The following is a 21,661-nucleotide window of genomic DNA, read 5'->3' as shown; positions in this document are numbered from 1 at the left end:
AACTATGAAGACAGACATTTTTACCGTATGATTACCACGGAACCCTCCAGGTATGGTTGGCGAGAGCAGGCAGAACGCCTTTTCACCATGGATTTAAATCACTGTCTTCCACTTGTGTGAGGTGTTGAGGAAACTGTATTAATTTTTTGTAACTTATTGTCTGACTCAGGCACTTCATGTTTGAGTCTGTATCTGTGCTTGTTAATCACTGTCTTCTGCTTGCGTGAGGTATTGACAATTGAGAATGCAATACTGTAAACAGGATGTTCTGGTTGACTCGTGGACTTGACCAGTCTTTGCTTCTATGTATGCATCGGTCTCTTTCTCTGTGAGCAGGCCCGGACTTCAAGAAGCTCAGCTTCCTCAGCCAGGTTCTCCAGGATACCTCGGTGTCTCTCTCTCCCAGGCTGCTTGAGAGCTATTCCCCTGACATCCTGCAGGGAGAGTGCCAGAACATGTTGGAGAAGCTGCAAGACAGCGGGCTGTTCCACAAGGCCCGCCAGGTGGCCGAGCTGGCAGGGCTGCCCATTGACAGCCTGGTCATCAACGAGGTGAGCTCGTGGGTCCTCAATGCTCATCAACTAGATCATGTGCAGCCTGTTCAGTGTAAACTCAACTCTCACTGCCCTATACCTTTTGGTATATTCAATGTAAGTTGATTTGGTCTAGACGCTACAGTGCCTTCAGAAAGTATTCACATCCCTTGACTTGTTCCACATTTTGTTGTGTTACAGCCTGCATTTAAAATGGACTACATTTAGATGTTTTTGTCACTGACCTACACACAATGCCCCATACTGTCTAAGTGGAATTGTGTTTTAAGTTAATTAAAAATGAAAAGCTGAAATGTCTTAAGTCAATAAGTATTCAAACCGTTTGTTATGGCAAGTCTTAATAAGTTCAAGAGTAAAAATTGACTTAACAAGTCACATAAGTTGCACTCTGTGTGAAATAAGTGTTTAACATGTATTTTTTAATGGCTACCTCATCGCTGTACCCCACACATACAATTATGTAGCCACTCCTGCCTTGTCTTGGCTGTATGCTTAGGGTAATTGTCTGGTTGGAAGGTGAACCTTTGCCCCAGTCTGAGTCCTGACTAGTCTCCCAGGCCTTGCCACTGAAAAACAACCCCACAGCATGATGCTGCCATCACCATTCTTCACAGTAGGAATGGTGCCAGGTTTCCTCCAGGCGTGACGCTTGGCATTCAGGCCAGAGTGTTCAATCTTGGTTTCATCAGACCAGATAATCTTGTTTCTCATGGTCTGAGTGTCTTTAGGTGCCTTTTGGCAAACTCCCAGCAGGCTGTCATGTGTATTTTACTGAGGAGTAGCTTCTGTCTGGCCACTCTACAATAAAGCCCTGATTGGTGGAGTGCTGAAAGATGGTTGTCCTTCTGGAAGGTTCTCCCATCCCCACACTTAGGAACTCTGAAGCTCTATCAGAGTGACAATCAGGTTCTTGGGCACCTCCCTGACCAAGGCCCTTCTCCCCGAATTGCTCAGTTTAGCCGGGAGGCCAGCTCTAGGAAGAATCTTGTTTGTTCCAAACTTCTTCCATTTAAGAATGATGGAGGCCACTGTGTTCTTGGCGACCTTCAATGTTGCAGAAATGTGTTAGTACCCTCACCCAGATCTGTGCCTAGACACAATCCTGTGTCGGATCTCTACAGACAATTCCTTTGACCTCATGGCTTGCTTTTTGCTCTGACATGCACTGACAACTGTGGGATCTTATATAGACAAGTGAGTGCTTTTCCCAATCATGTCCAATCAATTGAATTTACCATAGGTTGACTCCAATCAAGTTGTAGAAACATCACAAGGATGATCAATGGAAACAGGATGCACCTGATCTCAATTTCGAGTCTCATAGCAAAGTGTGTGAATACTTATTCCAGTTTTTTATTATTAATATAATTTTGAAAAACCTGTTTTCGCTATGTCATGATGGGATATTGTGTGTAGATTTGATGAGGAAACAAATTAATTTAATCCATTGTAGAATAAGGCTGTAATGTAACAAAATGTGGAAAAAGTCAAGGGGTCTGAATACTTTCCAAAGGCACTGTAAATGAGATATTTCTGTATTTCATTCTCTATAAATTTGCAAACATTTCTAAAAACACTATCAATGTTGGGTATTGTGTGTAGATGGGTGAGAAAAAAAAAATGTAATCCTTTTTGAATTCAGGCTGTTACACATCAAAATGTGGTATAAGTCAAGGGGTATGAATACTTTCTGAAGGCACAGTGCATGATTCATGTTTTGAGAGGGGGAGCATTGTAGCTTGACGCACCTTCTGATATCCCTCTTCTGGTAAAGTTACTCCAAGACCTCGGGGCCCTGAAGGCCAAGCGGCACTGGGAGAGGAGGGAGACCCGGGTGTCCTTCTGGAGAAAATGCCACGAGCAGTTCAGGACTAACAGCACTAGTCCTGGGGCCGCCTCAGAGTTCTTCCTGGCCCAGGCAGGTGCCTCTGAGCCTCCCCGGGGCTCCGTGGCCGGAACAGAGCTGCTGTGTGTCCAGGAGAGGTGCCTTCTCCTCAGCCTGGCCGGCCACTGGCTGTCCTGGCTCGCCCAAGCTCCCCTGGCACGTCTCGAGGACCTGGAGAAGCAGCTGTGGACAAGCCGAGTGCGCCAGCAAGTCCTGCTCACCGCCATGGAGAAGGAGAGCATGTTCGCCCTCCCGGCGCCCACCATAGCCCCCGAGGAAAACTCCTACGAGGCCCTGATCAGGGAGTTCTCCTTCTCCAAGATGGCAGTGCTCAACGAGCCCAGGAACCTAAACTTGGACGGCCTGCCCAGCTTCTCCCCTAAGGAAGAGGGTGGGGAGAAGACTGGGACGGAGGAGCAGGGTGCTCTGGCTATCCTGGTGGGGCAGCTGTTGGACGAAGGGTGTATCCACGAGGCGAGCCGTGTGTGCCGCTACTTCTCCTTCTGCTCCCGGGACATGTGGGTAGTGCTGCACTGCCGAGGCCTGGCCTCAGGCGAGCTCCAGGCTGGCCTGCAGGACATGCTCACCTTTGAGGGCCTGCCCAAGAAGAGCATTCCCAGCTGTAAGCTCCACACGACCCTCAGTTAACCTACTAGATACACCCAAACAATAAACTACTGTTTGGCGCATGTCAGACTTGTTCAAAATCAAATCGGTCACCTACACATATTTAGCAGATGTTATTGTGGGTGTAGCTTAATTATTGTGTTCCTATCCCCATCAGTGCAGTAGTATCTAACAATTCACAACAATACACACCAATCTAAAAGTAAAAGTATGGAATTAAGAAATATATAAATATTAGATTGAGCAATGTCGGAGAGGCAGAGACTAAAATACTGTAGAATAGAATACAGCATATGCATATGAGATGAGTGAAGCCGTATGTAGACATTATTTAAACATTATTGAAGTGATTAGTGTTCCATTTCTAAAGTGGCCAGTGATTCCAAGTCTATGTATGTAGGGCAGCAGCCTCTAAGGTGCAGGGTTGCTAAACTGGGTGGAAGCTGGCAAGTGATGGCTATTTAACAGTCTGATGGCCTTGAGATAGAAGCTGTTTTTCAGTCTCTCGGCCCCACCTTCACCACCCAGGGGCAGCCCGTCAGGAATTCCAGGACCCAGTTGCACAGGGCTGAGTTCAGCAGTTGCACAGGGCTGAGTTCAGACCCAGGGCTCCGAGCTTAATGATGAGCTTGGAGGGTACTATGGTGTTAAATGCTGAGCTATAGTCAATGAACAGCATTTTTACATAGGTATTCCTCTTGTCCAGATGGGATAGGGCAGTGTACAGTGTGATGGCGATTGCATCGTCTGTGAATCTATTGGGGCGGTAAGCAAATTGAATTGCGTCTAGGGTTTCAGGTGAGGTAGAGGTGATATGATCCTTAACTCGCCTCTCAAAGCACTTCATGATGACAGAAGTGAGAGCTATGGAGCGATAATCATTTAGTCCAGTTGCCTTTGCTTTCTTGGGTACAGGAACAATGGTGGACATCTTGAAGCAAGTGGGGACTGCAGACTGGGATAGGGAGAGATTGAATAAATCTGTTAACACTCCAGCCAGCTGGTTTGCGCATGCTCTGGGGATGTGGCTCGGGATTCTCTCTGGGCCGGCAGCCTTGCGAGGGTTAACACGCTTAAATGTCTTACTCACTTCGGCCACAGAGGAGGAGAGCCCACAGTCCTTGGTAGCGGGCCGCGTCAGTGGCACTGTGTTATACTCAAAGCGGGCGAAGTTGTTTATCTTGTCCGGGAGCAAAACGTTGGTGTTTGGCTCTGTACTGACGTTTTGCTTGTGATTGCCTTACGGAGGGAATAACGACACTGTTTGTATTCGGCCATATTCCCAGTCACTTTGCCATGGTTAAATGTGGTGGTTCGCGCTTTCAGTTTTGCGCTAATGCTACCGCCTATCCACAGTTTCAGGTTTAATCTCCTATACACTTCCTGATGAACTCAGTCACCGTGTGTATTCGTCAATGTTACTTTGAGGCTACCCGAAACATATCCCAGTCTTCATGTGCAGAGGTCACAAGTTAAAAAACACTCAGACACATCAAAACACCAGTGCTAAAAATGTCAACAAACCTCTGAATAATCAAAACGACACTCACATACACCCAAACAACAATTCAAAGATTGTCAGTAACAGTCACAACGCCTACATAGTTTATAGTGAGGTACAAAAGTATTTGGACAATGATAGTTTGTTGGTTATTTTGGCTCTGTACTCCAGAACATTGATACAATGACAGTGAGGTTAAAGTGCAGACTGATGGCTCGGGTGAACCGTTAAGAAATTACAGCACTTTTTGTACATAGTCCCACCATTTTAGAGAACAATTCACTGTCTATTAAAGTAGTCAAAAGTTTAGCATTTGGTACCATATTCCTAGCATGCAATGAATACATCAACGTTTATGAATATGTTTATGAATACATCAAACTGCAAATGCATCTGTAATTTCTAAACTGTTTAACCGATATGGATTAAAATACCCTCAAATTGGCCTCTCGAGTGGCGCAGCGGTCTGTATCGCTGTGCTGCAGCGGGTTCGATCCCAGGCTGTGTCACAACCGGCCGTGACCGGGAGTCCCATAGGGCGGAGCACAATTGGCACAGCGTCATCCAGGTTTGGGGATGGCCGGGGGGACTTTAAATTGGCTCATTGCGCTCTAGCGACTCCTTATGGCGGGCCGGGTGCCTGCGGGCTGACTTCGGTCGTCAGTTGAACAGTGTTTCCTCCAACACATTGGTGCAGCTTCCAGGTTAAGTGAGCGGGTGTAAAGAAGCATGGTTTGGCGGGTCATGTTTCAGAGGACGCCGTGACTCGACCTTCGCCTCTCCCGAGCCCGTTGGGGAGTTGCAGCAATGAGACAAGATCGTAATCATGAAATTGGGGAGACACAGGGGGTAAACTTTTCTTTTTTTACATACCCTGAAATTAACGCTGACAGTCAGCACTTTAACCTCATAGTCATTGTATTATTTAAAATCCAAAGTGCTGGAGTACAGAGCCAAAACGACAACATGTGTAACCGTCAAAACACTTTTGGACCTCACTCTGTATGGCCTTTTGCATTATTGACATATCCCCTCTTTGAACGCTGTCCATCTGTTTCTCTGTGAATGACCCCACTCCAGCAACCAGTTTTAGCAGCCTGTCCTCCTTTGTGATGGTGCCCTCCCCAGAGGATCAAACAGTGACTCAGCTCCAGATGCTGGTGGACGAATGTCGCCGCGGAAAGAGCTACTGCAAGCAGGTCCTGAGTCTCTACGAGCTCTCCAAGGTACTCCCCTATCTTTTCCGACCTTAACATCGAAGTTGCTGCCTTTTCAGACCTAAACAATAGACTGAGCCTATTTTTGTGAAGTGAATTGAAGTTATGTACATTGCTGTGTGTTCATGAGAGCATTGTTGTTGTGTAGTATTTTTTTATAATGTACTGTATTAATACCCTAGATTTTAATATACAGGATCAGGGATTTCACTATCTAGTTTATTCCATTTCTACATGTCGTTATGAGTTGAACTTGGTCGTGTTCATTAGGGCAGACGAAGGAAGATGTTTTAAAACGTAAAATTAAAATGTGCTTTTCTGATTGTACAAGTGCAGGTATTTGCTCACTATTTCAATCAGTTCTTCCATTTGGTGCCCAATGGACATAACCTTGATCATGGTAACCTTTGACCCTTTGATACCGCTACCTAGGAGCTGCAGTGTTCATACAGTGAGATCTCAGCTGAGGAGCCTCAGGCGGTGCTGTGTAAGGTGCTACTGTCCCAGCAGCCGGAGCGCTATAAGAAGGCCCAGGCCTTCATCAGTGTGCAGGGCCTGCAGCCTGACACCGTGGCCCAGCTTGTATCCACCGCCGTGGTCCAGGGCCTGTTGGCCTCTGCACAGGACGGAGAGACTGGTGAGAGGAATGATGGATTGATTGATATGGCTACTTAAATGCAACTAATTGTCCCTCTAGAAGATTTATTGCATACTTTTTTAAATCCCTACTCGTATATTAAATATGTTGTGGTTCTATTACCTACTAAAGTCAGACATATTCATTTTTAGTCCTAAGGTTACAGGAAATGTATAATCGTAGCTAAGAGCTCAGATAATTGGTTACAAAGCTTTAATATGCACCTCCTGCGCTATCCTTGCTATTGGACTTTATTACTGTCTTATTAAACCCTGAGTCAGACACAACGACTGTAGTGATTGGTGTGTGTTCACAGCAGAGAAGCAGATGTTCAGTCCAGAGGAAGGGAGAGAGTCCTTCTTGCAGCTGGCCAAGCTGTGTGGGGACCCCAACCTGGTGGGCATCAAACTGCTGGACCACATCCCCACTGTGCCACTAGGAGAGCTCGGCTGCAGTAAGATATACTCAATACTAGGGCTGTGACAATACCAGTATCGCAATATTTTTTTCCATGGCAAAAATAAAAACACGAAGCAGATCAAACTCTTTGCTCCTTTAAAACCTGCCGTATGTAAAATAGATTGTGCTAGAGCTTGGGAAATAAATAAGTGTGACTCTGGATGACAACACAATGACAACATTTCGATGCTGATATCATCCCGGCCCTACTCAATACTACAGTAACATAGGCTGTTCTCTTATGGGAATGAAATCATTCCAGTCTATTAGCTGAGTCTTACTTCAGACACTAAATACTAGATAAACACTCCGTCATAGTACTGTAGTGGTAAACAATGGTAATATAGTATTATCATGGGTTTATTCCACTCTATTTAGCTAGTCATGCCATAGTTCTTTAAAACCCCTTGCACTAGTGGGAATTGGCCTACATTTAAATGTTTCTTACAGAAGAAATATGAAAAGCATCTGCATAACCATGGTAGCAATCAAAAGGGAACAGTTTGGAGATTATGGGAAAATTATTAGACTAAAAGTGAGGACAAAACAGTTACTGACACTGACTCAATCCAAATCTAACACTGTTGATTTGATGTGCATTTTACATTTACTGTACTCATAATCATATAATCATAATCATATATGCCATTTAGCAGACGCTTTTATCCAAAGCGACTTACAGTCATGTGTGCATACATTCTACGTATGGGTGGTCCCGGGGATCGAACCCACTACCCTGGCGTTACAAGCGCCATGCTCTACCAACTGAGCTACAGAAGGACCACAGAAGGATCACCGCATTTGTTGGGAACATTACATAATCGGAAAATACTCTGGATACATTCAGTAACATGAGAATATTCACGGGACATTTTGTGGTAGGTGCAACATAAGACAAAAAAAACAAAGTGTACACAGTTCCTACGTACAGTTGAAGTCGGAAATTTACATACACCTTAGCCAAATACATTTAAACTCAGTTTTTCACAATTCCTGACATTTAATCACCACTTTATTTTAAGAATGTGAAATGTCAGAATGATAGTAGAGAGTGATTTAATTCAGCTTTTATTTCTTTCATCACATTCCCAGTGGGTCAGAAGTTTACATACACTCAATTAGTATTTGGTAGCATTGCCTTCAAATGGTTGAACATGGGTCAAACATTTTGAGTCACCTTCCACAAGCTTCCCACAATAAGTTGGATGAATTTTGGCCCATTCCTCCTGACAGAACTGGTGTAACTGAGTCAGGTTTTTAGGCCTCCTTGCTCACACACGCTTTTTCAATTCTGCCCACAAATTTTCTATGGGATTGAGGTCAGGGCTTTGTGATGGCAACTCCAATACCTTGACTTTGTTGTCCTTTAACCATTTTGCCACAACTTTGGAAGTATGCTTGGGGTCATTGTCCATTTGGAAGACCCATTTGCGACCAAGCTTTTACTTCCTGTCTGATGTCTTGAGATGTTGCTTCAATATATCCATATAATTCTCCTGCCTCGTGATGCCATCTATTTTGTGAAGTGAACCAGTCCCTCCTGCAGCAAAGCACCCCCACAACATGATGCTGCCACCCCGTGATTCACGGTTAGAATGGTGATCTTCGGCTTGCAAGCCTCCCTTTTTCCTTCAAACATAACGATGGTCATTATGACCAAACAGTTATATTTTTGTTTCATCAGAACAGAGGACATTTCTCCAAAAAGTATGATCTTTGTCCCCATGTGCAATTGCAAATCATAGTCTGGCTTTTTTAAGGCGGTTTTGGAGCAGTGGCTTCTTCCTTGCTGAGCAGCCTTTCAGGTTATGTCGATATAGGACTCGTTTTACTATGGATAAAGAAATGTTGTACCTGTTTCCTCCAGCATTTTCACAAGGTCCTTTGCTGTTGTTCTGGGATTGAGTTGCACATTTCACACCAAAGTACGTTAATCTCTAGGAAACGGAATGTGTCTCCTTCCTGAGCAGTATGACGGCTGCGTGGTCCCATGGTGTTTATACTTGCATACTATTGTTTGTACAGATGAACGTGGTAACTGCAGGCATTTGGAAATTGCTCCCAAGGATGAACCAGACTTGTGGAGGTCTACAATTGTTTTTCTTGGGTCTTGGCTGATTTCTTTTGATTTTCCCATGATGTCAAGCAAAGAGGCACTGAGTTTGAAGGTAGGCCTTGAAATACATCCACAGGTACACCTTCAATTGACTCAAATGATGACTCAAGATTGACTCAAGCTTCTAAAGCCATGATGTCATTTTCTGGAATTTTTCAAGCTGTTTATTAAAGCACAGTCAATTTAGAGTATTTAAACTTCTGACCCACTGGAATTGTGATACAGTGAATTATATGTAAACAATTGTTGGAAAAATGACTTGTCATCCCCAAATTAGATGTCCTATCCGACTTGCCAAAACTACAGTTTGTTAGCAAGGAATTTGTGGAGTGGTTGAAAAACTAGTTTTAATGAATCCAACCTCAGTGTATGTAAACTTCTACTGTAATTTCAATGCACTTTTATGACTCAAAGAAGAGTCTTCAACTATAAGGTACTGTTTTGAGCTCTCCTCGCTGTGCCGTTGAGGAACTAGAGCGAGCACACTTGTAGGTGTTTTCTTTGGAACACAGCCCTGCGTCCCCACCTTCTCACAATTACTGTTGTTTACACATTCCAAAATGTCCACATTCCATAATCAATCACAACCTGGTCGGGTGGGCATCATTTGAAAGTGCACTCTATTGCCAGCATGGTTAGCTACGTTACAAAATATGATCTGACAGTGTTCGGCTTTCGCAAGGAAATTCGGAGAAGCCGATCATAATTTTGGTGCGTATATAATAGTCGCGAGTGCATTCAGGTGAGCGTTCCCCACCAAATTTCTTCACAATACGGCAAACATAGGCTTATTCAGTTCCGATCAACCCAGGGGATGACGCCTGTCATCTTGTACATCAAGCATACATACGTTGACACTGTATATGACAGGTTTTTTTGATATGGAAACGTTCAGTGCACATTTGGACTTTCGTGTTTTTGGCTTGCTTGTAAGACCATCAAAGCGGTATTTGTTATAATCCTCAACTTCTCATCTTTCAAAATACATAGAGTCCTCTTTATTTACAGCATTTCCCGCACTCAGACAACAAAATGTTTGCAAACGTTTCCCAAGTAATGGTAGGGATGGGGGCAACATCTTGTCGTGTGCGGTGGTGAAGTCCAGTATCGCTGTCAGTAAAAACCTAATTTGAGACCTTGAGCTCTGACGTCATGTGTAGCATGTTACTGTACAGCCACTGCGATACCATTTAGGCGCTTATCAGTATCCAAAACCTGCTATTTCGAACCTGTATACGGGTACATATGTAAAGAGCTACCAATGGAAATGAGTCATGCCAACCAGTTACTAATTCATTTGCAGTTTAATGCGTTGCGGTGTATTGGTGGATAATATCATGTATAATGATGCATAATATCTAACTCTCCCTCTTGTTGTATAGCGGTGGAGCTGTTGATCCTGGCCCACGACTGCTTCAGTCTGACCTGTAACATGGAGGGCATAGTGAGGGTGCTGCAGGCTGCCCGCCACCTCAGCCACGCACACCTGGCCCACAGCGAACACTACGGCCTGCTGGTAAATCCCTCTGCCTGGTCACACATGGGCCTCCTTCCCAGTCATTGTATCCTAATTACGTCGTAATATATGTTGCAGGCTTTGCAATGGATTTCCTGGTGAGTTTTTACTGTAAACTAATTGCTCCGAATGAATTGTACTGTAGGCATGGTGGTGTCAGTTCATGAGTACCGTTTTTCTCTGTGCGTGCGTATGCGTGTGTGTGCGCTCACCTTGTGTTGACCCCTTCAGGTGCGTCTCCTAACTGGCATTGGCAGATACAATGACATGACCTACATCTTCGACCTGCTCAACCAGAACCACCGCTTCGAGATGCTGCTCAGGAAAAAAGTAGAGTCTGTAAGAGGCGCACACGCACACAGATCTGTCTCTCTCACACACACACACAAACGCAGAAACTGCACACTGTGTTTGTGTAAACACAGATAGAGATCGCTCTTCCCAAAACAGATTCAGTTGAGGTCTGACAGAACACCCACAGAGACACAACAGACCTGCCAGACAGAGAGAGGCATCTAGTCATTGTATTTTAGTTGAGACAGGAAATCTATATATCACAGGGGTTGTGTACATGCTGTTTTCTGAGAACACCATGCTTTAGATGTGTAGGAGTGTCTCGGAGTACCAGAATTAGAACAATAGGACAGGATATTTTACTTTCACATTGTCCTTTCCAGCACAGCTCCAGTAACTGTTGGATGCATAACCAAGCCAACCCAGTACAGCTCTGCTTGGGTCAGTTCAGTAATGTAAAAGGGGTATTAAAGTTTGTGTTTTGTAGTGCACTTGTTTATACGTACAGTGGGGCTAAAAAGTATTTAGTCAGCCACCAATTGTGCAAGTTCTCCCACTTAAAAAGATGAGAGAGGCCTGTAATTTTCATCATAGGTACAATTCAACTATGACAGACAAAATGAGAAACAAATAATAATAATCCAGAAAATCACATTGTAGGATTTTTAATGAATTTATTTGTAAATTATGGTGGAAAATAAGTATTTGGTCAATAACAAAAGTTTATCTCAATACTTTGTTATATACCCTTTGTTGGCAGTGACAGAGGTCACGTTTTCTGTAAGTCTTCACAAGGTTTTCACACACTGTTGCTGTTATTTTGGCCCATTCCTCCATGTAGATCTCCTCTAGAGCAGTGATGTTTTGGGGCTGTTGCTGGGCAACACGGACTTACAGGCCTCTCTCATCTTTGTCAATGGGAGAACTTGCACAATTGGTGGCTGACTAAATACTTTTTTGCCCCACGGTATAGTACGCTAGTATCTAAACGGTGTGTGTTGCAGAACTTCCGGCTGAAGACGGCCCTGCTGGACTACATCAAGCGGTGTTTGCCGGGTGACAGTGAGAAGTACAACATGGTGGCCCTGTGCTTCAGCATGTGCAGAGAGATAGGAGAGAACCACGAGGGAGCCGCCCGCACCCAACTCAAACTGATCGAGTCCCAGCCTTGGGGTGAGCGATGACAAGGCCTACAATTTATAATATGAGGATCACTACAATTACAGTATGAAGTCAGACATATTACATATTTGTGACGCATATAAAGAACATGGTATAGTGCCTGAGGTCAATTAAGTTTTCAATTATGCAAGTGAATTGAAATTCAATTCATGAATTGAAACATCCTCATAGAAAACAGTAGACAATTTTCATTTTATGAATTGATTGTCAAATCACTTGAGTCAAAAAACTGAACTGACCCCAACCCCTGGTGTCAAGGGATGTGTTTTTCAATATTGTAGTATCTTTCCTGTTGTATAGAGGGCAACTTCTTAAAATAGACTGTTGTGAAGTTTTTCTGTTGTTTTTACTTTATTTGCACATGAATGTAGCCTGTGTATGAGTCATTGACACAAACTCAGTGAAGAGCATGCAGACAGTGTTTTTCACTCACTCCCTGCTCATCCCATAACAGCAGTGACCCCTGAACTCAGAAGTGCCTTGATAAAGGTTCTTACTCTCCTGAAGGATGCTGCAGAGAGCTATTCTAAGGTATTGTTATCCCTCCAACTAACAAACTCAGGTCCTCTGTTTAGTGTTTGTTAATACTAGAAAGGTCTCCTTGGTCCCCCCTTTGTGCCAATGACACATGTTTTGGACATCAACATTCGAACAGTCTAATACGTAGATTGAATATATACTATCCGAAAAGTTATCATTTGGTTGTGATTATGAAGGTCTTACCTAACATTAGAATACGAAAATATATATTTTTAAAGAACATAACATTTCATTACTTTATGTTACTGTACTTTTCAACATTTTAGAACAGCCTTGTTCTAAAATGGATTACATTTTTGTTTTGTCATGAATCTACACACACAATACCCCATAATGACAAAGCAAAAACAGTATTTAAAAATGTTTATTGCAAATTTATGATTTAAAAAAAAATGGAAGCACCTTAGGCAGCGATTACAGCCACGAGTCTTGGGTATGACGCTAGAAGCTTGGCACACCTGTATTTTGGGAGTTTCTCCCATTCTTCTCTGCAGATCCTCTCAAGCTCTGTCAGGTTGGATGGGGAGCGTTACTGCACAGCTATTTTCAGAAAAACAACCCCATAGCATGATGCTGCCACTACCATGCTTCACCAAAGGGATTGTGCCAGGATTCCTCCAGGCGTGAAGCTTGGCATTCAGGCCAAAGAGTTCAATCTTGGTTTCATCAGACCAGAGAGTCTTAGTGTATAGTTAACTAGTGATTATGTTAAGATTGATTGATTGTTTTTTATAAGATAATTTTAATGCTAGCTAGCAACTTACCTTAGCTTCTTGCTGCCCTCGCGTAACAGGTAGTCAGCCTGCCACTCAGGCTCCTCATGGAGTGCAATGTAAGGCAGGTGGTTGGAGTGTTGCACTAGTAACCGGAAGGTTGCAAAAACGAATCCCCGGGCTGACAAGGTAAAAATCTGTCGTTCTGCCCCTGAACAAGGCAGTTAACCCACCGTTCCTAGGCCGTCATTGAAAATAAGAATGTGTTCTTAACTGACTTGCCTAGTTAAATAAAGGTATACAAAAAAATTGGTGTCCAAAAATACAGATTACCAATTGTTATGAAAACTTGAAATCGGCCCTGATCAATCGGTCATTCCGATTAATCGGTCATTCCGATTAATCGGTCATTCCGATTAATCGGTCATTCCGATTAATCGGTCAACCTCTAATATAGACAGGTGTGTGCCTTTCCAAATCAAGTCCAATCAATTGAATTTACCACAGGCGGACTCCAATCAAGTTGTAGAAACATCAAGGATGATCAATGGAAACAGAGTGCACCTGAGCTCAACTTCGAGTCTCATAGCAATGGGCCTGAATACCCTTGTAAATAAATAAAACAATTCTTACTGTTTTAGCTTTGACATTATGGGGTATTGCGTGTAGATTGATGAGGAAAAATAATAATTGAATCAACTTTAGAATACGGCTGTAATGTAACAAAATGTGTTAAGGGGTCAGAATACTTTCTGAATCCACTGTGAGTAGGGTGTCCACCCACTAGTACTGAGCGAAGACAGTACAGTGTGAGGAGAACAGAGATGACGTTAGATGGTTGTCTGACTGGCTGTGACTGCCTGAGCAGAGATGAGATGATGACTAAGGAATTAAAAATGATGGTCTACAGAATTGCAATATTTTATTTTTTCCTATTTTTCTATTTGGACCTGACAGAGCCAATGGAATATTTTCAATGTTTTGACAGTTGAATGTCCACTATTTTTGGCTTTGGAATTTCTATTAAAAAGCTCTAATCATTTTGATGTAATTATTCATAATGCATTTAATATTAATTGAAAACCGTGGTATTTAAAAAATAAATTTAAAAACGTGTCAAAACTGAACTGAAAAAGCACTAATGGCTCAGTACTACCACCCAATCTACAGAGTGGGTGAAAACAGGCTTTGGGTGATGAAATTTCACTTCTTTATGTTATAAAATACATTTGACCAAGATGATTCATGTTCTACGTCGTTCAGTGGGGTCTTTCACTAACATTTCATTAACAAATCAAATGTATTTATATAGCCCTTCGTACATCAGCTGATATCTCAGTGCTGTACAGAAACCCAGCCTAAAACCCCACATGCAATGCATGTGTAGAAGCACGGTGGCTAGGAAAAACTCCCTAGAAAGGCCAAATCCTAGGAAGAAACCTAGAGAGGAACCAGGCTATGTGGGGTGGCCAGTCCTCTTCTGGCTGTGCCGGGTGGAGATTATAACAGAACATGGCCAAGATGTTCAAATGTTCATTAATGACCAACATGGTCAAATAATAATAATCACAGGCAGAACCGTTGAAACTGGAGCAGCAGCACGGCCAGGTGGACTGGGGACAGCAAGTAGTCATGTCAGGTAGTCCTGAGGCATGGTCCTAGGGCTCAGGTCCTCTGAGAGAGAGAGAGAAAGAAAAGAGAAAGAGAGAATTAGAGAAGGCATACTTAAATTCACACAGGACACCGGATAGGACAGGAGAAGTACTCCAGATATAACAAACTGACCCCCTAGCCCACCGACACATAAACTACTGCAGCATAAATACTGGAGGCTGAGACAGGAGGGGTCAGGAGACACTGTGGCCCCATCCGAGGACACCCCCAGACAGGGCCAAACTAACAGTAAGTCCAAATAATCGGATTTCCTACCTACACCTACACTGATTTCCTACCTACCTACACATTATGTTGACGAGCGGAGCAGCTTACTCGCAGCAACTTTTGAGGATTGCACATGCTGTGTTGGTCATCTTCAAAGTTGTTTTGACGAGTTGCAAAAGCTAAATTAGCATGGCACAAGCTGAATTAATTGTGAAAGGCTTTGAAAATAAAAAAGGATTGCGGTACGTTCAGTGCTCCGTTGACATTTCACAGAGAGACGCTTGTTTTTGTGAGAAAATCTTCTAAACAGGAATTACTCATTAATTAGAAAAGCTTATACTAAAATGTGAAAATACTATCCCAAAACATATTGTTTTATGTCCTGCGGATTCGAGTAGAAAGATTCCGATTTCAGCGGGAAATGTGAACCTGTGAGGTAGCAATCGTTCTCTCACGTCATCCAGCCTAGCTAATTTTGGCCACCCTGCAAGGGTAAATATTCCAATAACTTTTGAACATGAGGTTTGGACCTGTGTGGGTTCCATATTTTGGGCAGAGGGAGCTCCCATCTCGCTTTGTTCATGGTGCCTACCAGGCTTGTTTTTTTGAGCATTGCTCGCTTCCCCTCACTCATAAACTCTCCCATTTCTCCCCCTTTTATCATACTTTACTTCATTTATTTCATGTTATATGTAAAAAATATATATATAATAATAATAATAATTGTTTCGGTATAGTTTAGGTTCAGTTTTGAAGCAATTATCGGGGTGATTATCAACTGGTCATGGCACCTTCAACAGTCGGGAAAGACATTTTAAAAAATGATATGTCCGCCTAAAACTGGTTATAACTCAAATCAAAAGTTTTTTTGTCATATGAAAACAGGTGTAGACTAACAGTGAATTTTTATTTATTTTATTTTACCTTTATTTAACCAGGCAAGTCAGTTAAGAACAAATTCTTATTTTCAATGACTGCCTAGGAACAGTGGGTTAACTGTCTGTTCAGGGGCAGAACGACAGATTTGTACCTTGTCAGCTTGGGGATTTGAACTTGCAACCTTCCGGTTACTAGTCCAACGCTCTAACCACTAGGCTACGCTGCCGCCTCACGGGTCCTTTTCCAACAATGCAGAGTTTAAGATCAAAAAATAAAATGGAAATAGTGACAGGAGGAATAAATACACAGTGAATAATGAATAACAATAACGACTAAAAAATAACATGGCTATATACAGGGAGTACTAGTACCGAGTTGATGTGCAGGTATACAAGGTAATTGAGTTAGCGATGTACATATACGTATGGGAAAAGTGACTCCAGTTCTATTTGTGATATAACACAGTGTCGTTGTTAGAATTTTTATATAGACTTATTTAGGAAAAGTCAAGGATCACTTAAGAAATAGCAGAGTAATAAAACATTTAAATTCGTTTTGCGTCATTATTATCTGGGTCTTTCTAGTGTTAATTGAACGTGAGTAATAGCTTTGCAGTGAAGATTTTAAAAAACTTGTGTGTACGCATGCATGTATATATGCATGCGCGTGTGTGTTCTCCCTCAGGACTCGTGTGTACGCCAGGCATCACGTTGTGTCAAAATGGCAAAGCTGACCACACTCCAGCTCCACTTCCTGAACCACGGTCAAGACCAACGTGTCATCAACCTGCGCCAATCAGATCTCCTTGGTGCCATAGTGGCACTGCCCCGCTGTTACCAGGTAATGGCACTAAATGTAACCGTGGTATACTAAATCAGTTATCCAAATGCTAGACTTGTGGTACCGGTGCTATTGTAATAGTGGGAGGAAAAGTCAATTATCTCAATCCTAGACTTGGGAAGTATGTACTGAAATGTAGATCGATTCCCAGTAGTATGTCATAATGAGATGTAGCTAAACTTCTTTTAAGCAATTATTTTAAACTGTGTTGTTTCTCGTGTCTCTAGGCTTTTGTGTTGTCGGAGGCCTACGACTACAGTCCAGACTGGGCGGAGGTGCTCTACCAGAAGGTCATCCTCAGTGGAGACTTTGCTTACCTAGAGGAGTTCCGACTTCACAGGCCACTCCCCGCCTGCCTGTTTGAAGACATATCCCAAAAGTAATTTCAGATTATTTCCAGAATTAGGAGGGAATATCTTCTTGCTGGTATTAATTATTGGTCTGGTCCTACCTTTTCAGATTGACTCACAACACGCCTCCGAGCAGTGCGGGCCAGAACCTGAAGAGACTATTGCAACACTGTGATGACGTTTACACCTACTACAAGCTTGCGTATGAACACAAGTTCTTCGACGTGGCCAACATGTTACTTCAGGACTCCAAAACAAGCAGTTACCTAAACGACAGGCTAGGTACTAGGTAGCGGATTAGAAACGGCACTGCCCCTGTCAAATACCTCCAAATACGCATGTGGAATTTTTTACAAACTATTTTCTATAATATCTTTCATGGAGATTAATGGCTTCACGAAATAATGTTTTATTTTCTCCGTGCAAAATCACTGACTAACTGAATAAATCTCATATTGATTGAAGCTACAGACTTCTGTCTTTACTTAAACAGGATTGTGTGGTCATCCACAGAGGCTGTTATTATGATGTCTACCCGTCTACCTAACCGAGGTAGACAAAGTAAATTATCCTAAATTTTAATAGAGTTAGGGTTGCAAAATGATAGTAACATTCCCAAAATTCCTGGGAATGCTGGAGTATTCAGGAGTTTCATTTTTCCCCCCACTTGATTCCAATAATCTTTTAACCAGGATTTCTGGAAAACCTGGGAATTTTACAAAAGATACCGGAAAGGTGCAACCCTAAATGGAGGACTTGGTGGACTGTATATTCTTAGGTTTGGTATTTCTTAATATGTTCACTCCCAGGTGCTGATCGGGGCACAGATGACAGTAAAGTGGATTACAGTTGTGGTGGGTTTAATGAAGATGAGGATTCACATAGTATAGGGCAAAAGCACAGCACAGTGTAGGATGTTAATGGCTTGATTGACAGCTTGAGTATTAACCAACTTGGTTGTGTGTGGCCTGAAAATACAAGGGGGAAATAAAGACACAATAGTGAATCATAGATATAAACTGAAGACAATCTCCAATTCACTATACTAAACAATAAGAATGTAACAACATGGCTATAACATCTTGATGCTATTCAAGACTATGCAGCGGTATACAACATGACCATGCCTGCAATAATTAGAGACCAAAAGCGTGCCGCTGCACATGTACTATAAAGCAAAGCACTGCCATCTTCAGTGCAATGCCACAACTGCATGAACTTGAAATGGTACGAGTGAGGTGTAGCTCATTTATTTCTGGAAATGATCTCTGAACGCTCCGAGAGTGAACAGCTCTGAATTCACGAATGGCCCGGAGTGCACACTGGAGGCAATTTACGAACACACCCTTAGCTTAGTTTTTCGCTGACTCTGAGCTGGAGATCACCCAGAACACCCTATTCCCTATACAGTGCGCAACTCTTGACCAGGGCCCACAGTGTACCATGTGGGATGAAGCCCTAATCTCCGCCAGTGATACAGGGTTAATTCCCCTCCTTGTTTGTAGTGTTTGGGGTCTGGGTCCCTGAGGGGAAGACCCCTCATGAATAAACATGCTGTGTCCTCTCCAGACACTGCGATAGCATGGCTTTGATGAACTACTAGAATCAATGGGCCGCCAGCAACAAATCCTGCAAGGTTGGATAATGACCTTGTCTGGTTTGATTAATAATTACAGGATTCACCAGGAGAGGGGATGGATGTTGCAGTACTGCCCATACTCACTAGATGCCACTCTATGGTGCTTATAAGTCATACACTACATGATCAAAAGTATGTGGACACCTGCTTGTCAGACATCTCTTTCCAAAATCATGGGCATTAATATGGAGTTGGTCCCACCTTTGCTGCTCTAACAGCCTGCACTCTTCTGGGAATGCTTTCCACTAGATGCTGGAACATTGCTGCGGGGACCTGCTTCCATTCAGCCACAAGCGCATTAGTGTGGTCGGACACTGATGTTGGGTGATTTAGGCCTGGCTCGCAGTCGTCGTTCCAGTTCATCCCAAAGGTGTTCAGGGCTCTGTTCAGGCCAGTCATGTTCTTCCACACCAATCTCTACAAACCATTTCTGTATGGACCTCACTTTGTGCACGAGAGCATTGTCATAATGAAACAAGAAAGGGCATTCCCCAAACTGTTGCCACAAAGTTGGAAGCGCAGAATCGTCTACAATGTAATTGTATGCTATAGCGTTAAGATTTCACTGGAACTAAAAGGGCCTAGCCCGAACTATGAAAAACATCCCCAGACCATTATTCCTCCTCCAACAAACGTTATAGTTCCTCTGTCGGACTGCCAGATGGTGAAGCGCGATTCATCACTCCAGATTCATCAGTCCAATTGTGCGTGAGCTTTGCACCGCCCCAGCCGATGCTTGGCATTGTGCATGGTGATCTTAGGCTTGTGTGTGTTCTTGTGCTGACGATGCTTCCGGAGGCAGGTAGTGAGTGTTGCAACTGAGGACAGACCATTTTTATGCGCTCCAGCACTTGGCGGTCCCGAGCTTGTATTTGCCTAGCACTTCGCGGCTGAGCCATTGTTGCTTCTAGATTTTTTTCACTTAGCATATTTTTTGTTTATTGGATAGGATTAAAGATGGAGGAGAGAGTGCGCTGAACTAGCAGTGGGAGGATTTGAACCCATACTGCAGCGTTGTCTGTGATCTGGAGGCAGCGGCCTAGACTGCTAGACCACCTTAGGCCACATGCACTGATAGGTTAGCTGCTATCAGTATTCACATTTGAAAATACCTTTTTGTTACTCCTTTAATAAAGAATGACTTTGCATTCTGTGGGTTTATTGATAATAGGCTCCGATTTCAGACTTAAGTTTTTCTCATGAATTAATTTGCTCATTACATCAATGCTCACTGCATAATTCAGTGTGCTGAGTCGTCAAAGTATGTATGTATAGATGTGTGTACGTTTGCAGAACCTCTACATTTATAGAAATTCCCCTGATGATGTGTTGAACGGAAGACTGGTGGGAAGTGAACTTGAGCCTGCCCGAGATGGAGAAGAGATAAAAGGAGCATTTGTTCGGTGTTGATCTGTCGCTCTATGAAGACCTTATTTTTTTGGCGTTGTGAGTTAACGATGTTGAGGTGATGATTAGTCATTGAGAAGATGATCCCATTATTTGACAATGATTATGTTATGGTTCATGCTATATGGGATCATTGAGACGTCCCTACCCTAAACCCTAACCTTACCATAGCCCTTACCTAGCCATTTTACATTCCCAAGGATCCCACGTTATTAATCCCACTTGTATTAATATGGTTGTCAACAACAGCACCCATTCATTCCAACCTTTTAATCTTTTACTTAGTAACATTTTGACATGTCAGTGGCAGTGCATGCCATTGCTGAAGCCTGAAGTTAAACTTTCCTATGCAGATTTGTTGAAAAGCCTTGCATTGTGGCAAGATATTCTGTTTTCTCTTTGTGTTTCAGAAGGCTCTTGGCTCTTTCCATGCAATAGAAGTGAGACCACCTCAAACATGCATTAAGTATGTTATAGATCATCTTGACTGCTCAAGATCAATTAACCCACATGTCCACTAACCCCATGCATATGTCTTTTTTCATCAAACACATTGCTTGAATACCCCAAAGCTATGTTGTATTTTTTTCTGCAGTTCCTATCAATGTGTTTGAGTGCATTAACTCAACAAAACCAATAGCAAGGCTGTAGATACAATATCAGCTTGACTCTGTCTCACAAATGTTCATGCTACACATTTCTCATTCTCACTAGAATACAAATAATGACAGTAAATTAATGAATTATAAATCAGTCACATTGACCAATCTATTTGCACCTTTAATATATTAAGTATATAACTGCACATAAATAAGGTATTTATATTTGGATTGTAACTATCCAGATGTTTTTATTTTTGTTACTGGATTAGTGTATAACACTTCTGGAGCTACCACTATCTCAGAAGTAGAGAGTATTTCACCTGTTCCCCATCTAATTGTTTGATTTTAGAGTAGCTCCCACAGTCATAAGATCATTTCAGACATGTACCTGTATGAAAACATACTTTCATAATGCTGCTTTAACACAGTTAATAGATGTAAAGTAATGCAAACAATATATTCTAGTTTAGAGTGATCTAGTGTTTCAAAGCATGTTTTAATTTTCAGTTTTTAGGATGAAACTGTGTTTGCAACCAGCGGGATGCTGCTGCTGGGTAGACTAACAAACCGGATACCCCCTACTTCCAATTATCAAACGCACTTGGTTTGATTATCTGGAAAATGGTCCCTCTGGTACAGAGAAGATTGAACCAGGCCAATCTTCAAAGGTTGTAGAATCTTCTCTGTGAGAGAAAGGTTCTACAAGCTGATCTCTGGGGGAGACTTTAAGAGCTGTCCATGGTTCTGATTAGATACACAAGGAGCATTCTGTACTTCTACCTCAGTTTTAAAGTATGGAATAGAGATAATAAAGTATTATTA

General features: G+C 42.6%; 1 protein-coding gene across 5 annotated transcripts in view; it reads left to right on the top strand.

Annotated features, from left to right (window-relative positions):
- spg11 (SPG11 vesicle trafficking associated, spatacsin) overlaps positions 1-17,655 on the top strand; it is a 73,677-nt gene extending 56,022 nt beyond the window's left edge. For 3 of the 5 annotated variants that reach the window (XM_046356514.1, XM_046356500.1, XM_046356493.1), the window contains exons 29-40: positions 337-551; positions 2,329-3,061; positions 5,648-5,793; positions 6,217-6,421; positions 6,738-6,875; positions 10,379-10,512; positions 10,744-10,851; positions 11,811-11,979; positions 12,443-12,519; positions 16,686-16,841; positions 17,069-17,220; positions 17,301-17,655. In XM_046356514.1, the coding sequence (XP_046212470.1) occupies positions 337-551; positions 2,329-3,061; positions 5,648-5,793; positions 6,217-6,421; positions 6,738-6,875; positions 10,379-10,512; positions 10,744-10,851; positions 11,811-11,979; positions 12,443-12,519; positions 16,686-16,841; positions 17,069-17,220; positions 17,301-17,484 (2,417 nt within the window). In that variant the 3' untranslated portion in view covers positions 17,485-17,655. The remainder of the gene's footprint in view (positions 1-336; positions 552-2,328; positions 3,062-5,647; positions 5,794-6,216; positions 6,422-6,737; positions 6,876-10,378; positions 10,513-10,743; positions 10,852-11,810; positions 11,980-12,442; positions 12,520-16,685; positions 16,842-17,068; positions 17,221-17,300) is intronic. The other 2 variants (XM_046356507.1, XM_046356523.1) reach the window with 2 other exon arrangements.
- Positions 17,656-21,661: the final 4,006 nt, after the last annotated feature.

This window comes from Oncorhynchus gorbuscha, linkage group LG01 (genome assembly GCF_021184085.1).
Source record: "Oncorhynchus gorbuscha isolate QuinsamMale2020 ecotype Even-year linkage group LG01, OgorEven_v1.0, whole genome shotgun sequence".
In the NCBI taxonomy this organism is placed as follows: Eukaryota; Metazoa; Chordata; class Actinopteri; order Salmoniformes; family Salmonidae; genus Oncorhynchus; species Oncorhynchus gorbuscha.
Note: the sequence above shows the minus strand (reverse complement) of the source record. Positions and strands in the feature narration are given on the sequence as shown.